General features: G+C 35.8%; 3 protein-coding genes across 3 annotated transcripts in view; 1 reads left to right on the plus strand and 2 right to left on the minus strand.

Moving 5' to 3' along the window:
* Positions 1 to 44: 44 nt before the first annotated feature.
* On the minus strand, positions 45 to 2,036 carry SAPINGB_P004992 (uncharacterized protein; the record flags this gene model as incomplete). Its single annotated transcript, XM_031999707.1, has 1 exon — positions 45 to 2,036. One exon carries the CDS (start codon positions 2,034 to 2,036, stop codon positions 45 to 47), a length of 1,992 nt encoding a protein of 663 aa, XP_031855598.1.
* A 195-nt stretch (positions 2,037 to 2,231) lies between these two features.
* Positions 2,232 to 5,675, minus strand: SAPINGB_P004993 (uncharacterized protein; the record flags this gene model as incomplete). The annotated part of the gene is made up of 1 exon (XM_031999708.1): positions 2,232 to 5,675. One exon carries the CDS (start codon positions 5,673 to 5,675, stop codon positions 2,232 to 2,234), a length of 3,444 nt encoding a protein of 1,147 aa, XP_031855599.1.
* Positions 5,676 to 8,342: 2,667 nt separating this feature from the next.
* SAPINGB_P004994 (uncharacterized protein) overlaps positions 8,343 to 9,127 on the plus strand; it is a gene marked incomplete at both ends in the record, with an annotated part of 1,451 nt that continues 666 nt past the window's right edge. The window contains 2 exons of the mRNA XM_031999709.1: positions 8,343 to 8,406; positions 8,568 to 9,127. The exon at positions 8,568 to 9,127 is cut by the window's right edge and continues 666 nt beyond it. Of these exons, the coding sequence (XP_031855600.1) occupies positions 8,343 to 8,406; positions 8,568 to 9,127 (624 nt within the window). The remainder of the gene's footprint in view (positions 8,407 to 8,567) is intronic.

Consider the following 9,127-nt stretch of genomic DNA (forward strand, 5'->3'; position numbering starts at 1 on the left):
CTGTACGTTACACGTTATCAATTTTTACCGTTTGATTTTTTTTCTTATGCAACACGTTGATCATTTAATGGTCTGTTGAATCGATCAAATTCAATAAGCTCGATTGAATTTTTTATTTCCAAAAGCTGTTTCATTGTAAAGTAGCACCGTTGAATTCCTATTCTTTGAACACCGGCGGTTATGAGGGCTCTTACTCCAAAATACGAAGTCGAAGTTTGACTCACAATAACGTTTTGTGGGAACGGTTCCCTTGCAACAATGGCAGATGCCGTTTCGTCACCAACTTCGGAGACGCCACCAAAGGAAAGGGTTTGTAGATTGGGGAACGCATGCCGTACGTACCGGTCGTATCCTTCTTCGTCATATAAATAGGGTAGGCGGACATTTTCAAGTAAAAGGAGAGTCAGATTATGGCCGCATCCTAAATGGCGTAAGCACGCAAGAAACTCAGGACCAGAAGATATGGTGATATTGCCGTACTGGATACGCAGATCCTTTGTTGGCAGTTGTGCTTCTGGGCCGTGCATATTTCTAGGTGCGCTTGACCACTGTGGGTGGTAAAAGCTCAAGTTTTTTAGTCGCGGTGATTTAACCATATTGGGAGAAGACGATAAATATTCTGCATTGAGAGTAAGCGATTCCAAGTCTGGCAAGTTTTCCAGCATTTCTGTGAACTGCTCTTCTAGTTGGTCAGTCATTTGTATACATTTGCTGTACGAAAGCGTCAGTGTTTTAAGTTTAGTTAGCTTAGACCGAATGTATTTTGGAATATACCACTTGAGATCCGGCGCAATGTTGAAAAGCTGTAGAACCTCCAGGTTTTGCGGACCCGGCCGTGTATCACTAGGAGGATCTTTCTTAGACAAGTCAAGGAAAAAGTAATTGGGTGTAATGTTGGGGTTAAAATTGATTTCCAGACGTTTTAACGCAGTGAACATGGGTAATGCAATTGACAGTAAAAGAGTCGAGAATGGTGCGTCCAGTATAAGAGACTCCAGATTGGTACAAAAGTTTATAGGCTTTGGTCCGTAGAGAGAAAGGAAAAAATCAAAAAGAGTTGTTTGCTTGAGGTTTAGTTTCAGTTTCTTGATGTTGTGCGAGTACGTTGAAAATAAGGCCTCCACGACCCCAGCTTCATGGCCCGGGCGTACCGTGTCGACAATGACATTTTGAATCACTCGTTTTTTCCCTCGGGCTCCACCAGCCCCCCACTTCAGAACCCAGCGTAAGTCTGCTGATCGCCAGCCGTTGCTCAATGTGTTGATAGTAAGATCAAGTCTTTCGGAAATCATGCGGTCATCGCTCATAATCATTTCGCGCCAGCGCCGGCTGACACTCATACATGCCAGAAGTGATTTGAAGTCGAGCGAATTAAGAATTGGTTGGAAAACCTCAAAGTAGGGAAGCTTGGAAAGTGGGTCGACTCCTGGGCCTATTGCTGGCGATGCACTTCTTGATTTCAGTTTCTGGGGGTGTTGCTGTTGCTGTTGCTGTTGCCGTTTGACGTTTGACGATTGTTGTTGTAGGTCATTGATTGGAATGGCTGCCAGAGCTGTTTCCATGGCCTTGTATGCTGTTTCTGCGGTCTTTTCACTGCTGTCTCTACACCCTGCACACCGCTTGAGTCCCTCAGTATACGTTCTATGGGCCAGCATGGGTTTGCCTCTCATTTCCGCAACGCGGCCTAGTACAAGGTACCCCTTTGGCTCGCGAGGACATAAAGTCACCATACGCTGAGCATCTTTTTGTGCACGATCAAAGTCTTTCATACGCCGTGCACATAAACACCGCCGGTCGAGCACCTGGAAAAGAAGCGGGGCCAGCGGGTCAGTGGTGGTAGTAGAGGCTGTAGCAGAACGTGATTTAGATCCTAGAGAGCGCGCATGGGCTGAACCTGTAGGAGCAGAAGACCCGCGTAGACGATTTTCAAGTCTTTCCAGGATCTGAATAGTAAGAGGAAGTTCAGATCGAACGAAATGTTCATGGGCTTTTGCCATACCCTTTTCAAAGGTTTCCTTCAGTTGGGCTTCGTTCATGGTCGTAGTGATTGAAAAATAAATAAAAAGTAAACAACACTGATTTTTTTTTATAATAAACATCCCTAAGAAAAAAAAAGAAAAAAAAAAAGCCACACCCCACATTTTCAATATAAAAAAATAAAAAAAATAAAAAATCACGAGTATTCCAATAATTTAAATAAATAAGCCTATGTGTACAGAAAAAAAAAATGTTTAAAATAATTTACGATAATCTTGTGAGCCCATGTTTGGGTGAGATCCGTCTCGCGACATAAGCACCGAGTGTGTGGCCATTGGCATGTCCTCTTGTGGCACCGGTAACGGTTTCTGTTGGCCATTACTACCGAGGATTTCCTGGATAATAGTCTCAAAGTTCATTTCTGAGTTCCAGTCCAGATAGTCTGGGTACTTGTGAGGTTGCGGTTGTTGGATTCCCAAATCTTGTGGTGTACCAACAACCCCAACCTCAGGGCCTGTCGCATTAATAATTACTACCGGCGATTGAGATAGTGGTGGTGGTGGTGGCACCAGCGCCTGCGCTTGCACCTGGGCTTGTGCCTGTGCCTGAGTTAGTGCATGTGTTTGTTGTGCTTGACAAGTTGTAGCAACCATAGAAGGACCAGAGCCAGAACTAGAGCTGGGGTCCTGAGGCAAAGGCGATCCCCTGGGGAATACTGTCACTTGTGAAGGCAAAGGAGAAGTTGATGGTTGAAGAGGAGGTGGTGGAGGTGTAGCATTGGGCAATCCAGGGGACTGAAAATTTGGTAAGGGGTTGATAGTATTATCTGTAGTAACGTTTGAAAATGGTTGAGTGGGAATTGAGGAAGGAGTCGAACTAACAGTTAAAGAAGAAGAAGAAGAACAACAAGTGGTGCTTGAAGGGGTGGTACCGCTACTGACACGTACCGAAGAAACAGTACTTGATACGAGAGGCGAAGAACCCATGAATGCTGTGCTCATAGTAATTGGGGAAGGCTCTGCTGGAGGTGGATGAAACGTAGGTAAAATTGTGCTGGGAGTTTCAGGCTGAATGCTTATGATTGGTTGCAAAGAGCCAGGGGAGGGAGATGAAGAGGAACAAGGCAAGTCACTTAAATCGGATTTATATATTGTGTATGTTTTGCCAAACTCTTGCTGGATTCCTGTGCAATGTTTTGTAAACAAGTCATTTTGTTTCATTACACGGTTGGCAGTTGCTGGAGAACGGGCGTTACCCGCAGATGTTGATGACGACGAAGAGGAGCTCGTACAAAAAGATGAGGTTACTTCAATCAAAGAAGACGATTCTGATGCAGGAGATTGTTGGTCGACTCCTTCAGTTGACTTTTCATTATTAAGAAGGGTATTTACGGCCCCCCAAAAGGACCTTAGTGATTGAGTTTTGGTCTCTGCTTGTTGTTGCTGTTGTTGTTGTTGTTGTAGTTGTTGTTTAGTCTTTTCTTCTTCGTGAATCACTTGGACTCGTAAAGCAGCCGGACCAGACTTGGAAGTGGGGTTCATGGGGCACTTGGTCTGTGATCTAGCAGGTTTGGGCATATCTGGGGGTCTTCCAATGTGTGCATGGATCAAATCATTGTAAATTTTGTCGTAAAAGCATTCTGCGAGAAACATGCGGGGGCGCAGAATGTTAAACACAGTTAATAAAAAGTCGAGGTAGTTTTTGCAACGCAAAATCATAAATTTATCCTTTTCTCTTTTCTCATCACTGATGGAGTACGAGGGAGATGTTTTGTCTTCGATAAAAGTGAGAAAACTTCTAGCAGCTGTATAAATGCAAAATAGGGGGCCCGGGTGCTCAATGACATCATAAAGATTTGTGGAAAATCTTAGAGACATTGTAAGATCAGTTGTTGCTTTGAAGCACAACTCTTCAAAAGCTTCAGTTTCATATGGGCCACCGAGAGTCTTAAGACGAACAACAGCTGCACGGTACAAAGAAAGGTAGCACATTTTATGAAGGATATGAAGACAAATAATGGAGTTGATGTGTGGAGATGACTGGTCATAACTTGGAAGTATTCGTGATAGTCTATCAATTTGGAGTTGAACATTGTTATGTTTAGACCACCAATACCCAGTTTTAGAAAAGTCGTCATGTTGAGGGGTTTCAGTCATGAGACGAAATGCACGAAATAAAAGATGGATGAGAACAACGTTAAAAGCAGTGAAGGATCGCATACCATTTAGGTATCTTTCAGGGGACCGTAAAATGTCGTTCATTGATGCTAAAGAAGTATTTTTCCTACCATCTTGGACTTCTTCAACGTCATCCAGAGGGATTAAAGTGGAGATTTCTTCGAAATTTATGGATACAGGCCAGCCCGTAGCCACTGAGCCATAATTGTCAAGAATGTATACGATCCAAAGTACTCGACGAGCTTCGTCCAAATCAACTTCTCCGAGCTTGTTCCCGATTTCATTTGAGGGGAAAAGGCCAGTAAATCTGGAGCCTAGCTGAGAATCGATATCATGGGTATTGTTCATATGAACTGCTCTTGTTGCTTTCCCAGTATAAATCCAAGCTCGAGCAAAGGACCCACATCTATGTTCATAAATGCACAAAAGAACTAAAGATTGTACATATTGGATATTGATGATATCTTCTCCAAACCCTGATTTTTCAGCCCGATCAACATATTTGATGCAACGAGCATAAAATTCCTTTTCAAGAGCAGTGAATTTTTCGCTAATTGAAGCAGAAACAAGTAAAATTGCATAGAAAAGAAATGGTTTAGGACGTTTAGTATGGCCTGCAGCAAGAGAAGTATAAAAGCGAGATTTATTAATGATGCAGTAATGGGGGTGGATACGGTTGAAATAAATTTCGAGAAGTTCATATGTGATTGCGTCGTTTGGGTATGCTTCATCAACGTTGATGGGGATAAGTTGGAATTCCATATTGTGGTAGATTTCAGTATCATTTCCGGTGGAAATTCTGGCCGACTTGTATTCAAAGTGAGTAAAAGAGTCGACGGATCCATTGGTGAAATGTAGGGATTTATTGATGTGAGAGTTTGTATCGAAATGTTTATTGTTATTACTATTAGTATAACTATCAGTATAACTATCAGTATAACTATTATGGCTGATTGCACGCTGAGATTGTTTAGCAGAAAAAACATCATTTTTGATAATATTTTGTGTTGTTGTTATAGATTCTAATGAAGATGAAGGGATTGAGTCTTCAAATTTTTCAAATTTTTCAAATTTTTCAAATTCAAGCTCGGAAGCCGGAATGGTGGGATGGGGATGATCCGTTAAAGTTAGGCAATTATTAGAGTCCAAATCATCAGAAGTATTATTATTATCATCATCATCAGGGTTAAGTTTGATTCCATTTGCTATTAAGAGTGATTCCATGAGTTCCAAACGTTTTTCAAGGCTTTTGAGATGGCCAGGTTTAGGGCCACTTTTTTTAAAGGAATTGAGATAAACGCAATCGCGGGCATTACGCGAGCATGCAGAGCATTGAGGTTTTGTACCACTACATTTGAGTTTCCGTTTGCGGCACTGTTCACAGGCCATATGGCGTTTTTTGGAAGCTGCTAATGATGTGACAGAAGATTCTGTGAAATGTGATGATGATGATGATGATGATGATGATGATGAAGAAGAAGAAGATTTGTTTTGGGTATTATTTTGGGGTTTTTGATCCATGACAAAAGAAAAAAAAATAAAAATAAAAAAAAAGGATAGATCTTGAGAGAAGACACACAAGGGAATCAAAAAAAAAATCAAAAAAAATCAAAAACCAGTCTCAGTACGAAGACGAGAACAACAATAACCAGAGGTTCTTCAAGGTATCAAACATTTATTTAGATGGTGATTTAGGTGAATCTGAGAAGTAGAAGTGAAATTACTTGAACTGTAGTAGTATTTATTATTATTATTATTATTATTAAAAAAAAAAAATTAAAAAAACTGTTTTTTTTTTTTTTTTTATAAATACAAAAATATATTAAGAAAAGAAGATAAAAATAAATTAAAAATAAAAATAAAAATAAAAATAAAAATAAAGATGAGTGAGCAAAATCTTCTAAAGGATGAGAAATGGTTTGCTTGGAATATTAAGCGGAGCAATGTTATTCCGTGTGAATTTATATATATAATTGTTATGTAATACCAGTTGTTATTATTATTATTATAATAATATAATAATAATAATCTATATAGAAGTTTATTTTTATTTATTTTTTTCCAAAGCTATAAAAAAAATTAAAATAAAAATTAAAATTAAATTACTTTGGAATGTTTATATAGAAGGAATTATTATTATTATTATTTTTTTTTTTTTAAATAAGACAATTTCTATCGTCAGAATGTCGTTTCAAAAAAAAAAAAAAAAAAATAAAATAAAATAAAATAAAATAAAATAAAATAAAATAAAATAAAATTTGTTTACGTAGAAAGAGGCTTTGAAATGGAGGCATTTCTAACTAGTCTTTTATTTATAATTATTTTATTTATTTATTTATTGTCATATTTGATATTTAATAATTGATGTTGAAATTGAAATTGAAATTGAAATTGTTAATATTATTCAAAAAAACAATTAACAAAAAAGAGTTCATTAATTGCAATTAAAAAATAAAAATAAAATAAAAATAAAAATAAAAAATAAAGATATGGGAATTACCGAGATTATGATGATGATGGTGATGATCAATCATAATTATGATTGATAAAAATAATTGTGATTGATAAAAAAAAAATTATATATATATATATAGTTTAACTAAAATAAAAAAAAATTAAAATAAAATAAAAAAGAAGAAACCCACCTAATTAGAACCTGCCTCTTGTTTGTGATGTTTCTCTATATTTTATTTTATTGTATTGTATTGTATTCGAAAAAAATAAAAAAAAATTTATATAAGAAACTGCCTCGTTTATTCCAAAAAAAAAAAAAAAAAAAAAAAAAAAAAAAAAAAGTTTCTTTGTTTCCAAAAAAAAAAAAAAAAATAAGTGCACGGCACCATCATTATCATTATCATTATCATCATCATTATCATCATCATGCTGATCAGCTGAATGTTCAATGTTCAATAATAAAATTCATCAATTCAATATATATTGAATAAAAAAAAAAAATAAAAAATAAAATAAAAAAAATAATAAATGTATATATTTTGATTTAACAAAAAAATAATTATTATCAATGAGAGAACCAGACGGGACTCGAACCCGCAATCTCTGCCGCCGGAAAGCAGTGCCTTACCTTTAGGCCACTGGTTCTATTTTGTTAAATTTTGTTAACTTTTAATGTATAAATAGTATATTTAAATATATTTAGTTGTAACTTGTAAGTAAAATTTAATTTATCGGCTATGGCAACTTTGGCACATGGTTTAAAAAGTTTGGAATTGAAAAAAAAAAAAAAAAAGGATAGTTATAACTGCAAATGTGGAGAGCTAGAAACTTGTTCATCATATTTTTTGGTTAAGTGTCCTTTGCTTCAAGAGGAAAGAAAAGGATTGAAAACGGATATCTCCAGAGATGGACATGTCGACTATCTTAAACAGTTTAACTGGCTTATAAGAGATTGTAATAAACTTTATCTCTGTTTGTAGGAATTAAGAAATACAATTACAGCGTTGATGAAGATAAGTGGAGATAAGTTGGGAAGGTTTGGTTATTTTTAATTTAAATTTTTATAACCTTTAAATAAAAATTAAATAAAAATTAAATAAACAAACAAATTTAATTTAATAATAATATTTATCACGTGTTAGGTTTTTTATTTTTTTTTTCAAGAAATTTTCCCGATTGCGAACCCCGTGGGAAAAAAAAAAAAAAAAAAAAAAAAAAAAAAAAAAAAATTTGTTCCGTTCAACCAATAAAAATAATGTTGATGGTAATAATTATTATAATATTATATATATATATAATATATTTTTTTTTTGCCACAATATGTTATACTTAAATACCGCTCATAAGAACAAAAGTTTATTAGCCATTATGATATTACATAAACTTTTATATATAAAAAAAGTTGTAAAGTTGTAATAATTTAATTTTTTTTTATTTTTAGGCTTGTATAAGATAAATACGCGCCACTTTAACATTATTACCACCACTTACTAAACACCACCAAAAACCACTAAACACTACTATTACTACTATTACTACTATTACTACTAACATTGGTGATTACACATTTACACAACAACATAATTTTTCTCCTTTTTTTTTTTTTTATTTCTTTCCTCTCTCTCTCTCTTTTTTTTTTTTTTTTTTTTTTTTCCTTCTCTCTCTCTCTCTTTTCTTCTCTTCATCTGTGAAAATTAAAAATCTCACACATCCGTTTAAGAGCAATCAATTAAAATGGCTGCTGCCAGAGTTCTTCGTCCTCTCAATCTTTTGAGATTCGCTGCTCCTTTTAGAGCTGGTATGTATTTTAATATAAATATTAATTAAAATAAAAAAATTTTTTTTTTTTCTTGATTTAAAAAAAAAAAAAAAAAAAAAAAAATTTCATACTACCATTCTGTCTTCTCATTGGTCCATATTCTAATCTTTCTTTCTTTCTCTCTTTTTTTTCTTATATAGTCGCTTCTCCTATTGCCCAGAAGGTGCGATTCGCTTCTTTTGAACGTACCAAGCCCCATTTGAATATTGGTACCATTGGTCACGTCGATCACGGTAAGACTACTCTTACTGCTGCCATCACCAAGGTCCTTGCCGACAAGGGTGGTGCCCAGTTTTTGGATTATGCTTCCATTGACAAGGCTCCTGAAGAGAGAGCCCGTGGTATTACCATTACTTCTGCTCACGTTGAGTATGAAACTGATAAGCGTCACTATGCTCACGTTGACTGCCCTGGTCACGCTGATTACATTAAGAATATGATTTCTGGTGCTGCCCGTATGGATGGTGCTATTATTGTTGTTGCTGCTACTGATGGTCAAATGCCCCAAACTCGTGAACACTTGCTTCTTGCCCGCCAAGTTGGTATTGAACACATTGTTGTTTATGTCAACAAGGTTGATACTGTTGATGATCCTGAAATGCTTGAACTTGTTGAGATGGAAATGAGAGAATTGCTTACTTCTTATGGTTTTGATGGTGATAACACTCCTGTTATTATGGGATCTGCTCTTTGTGCTCTT

The sequence above is a fragment of the Magnusiomyces paraingens genome, assembly GCF_902498895.1.
Source record: "Magnusiomyces paraingens strain CBS 517.90 genome assembly, contig: contig4, whole genome shotgun sequence".
In the NCBI taxonomy this organism is placed as follows: domain Eukaryota; kingdom Fungi; phylum Ascomycota; class Dipodascomycetes; order Dipodascales; family Dipodascaceae; genus Magnusiomyces; species Magnusiomyces paraingens.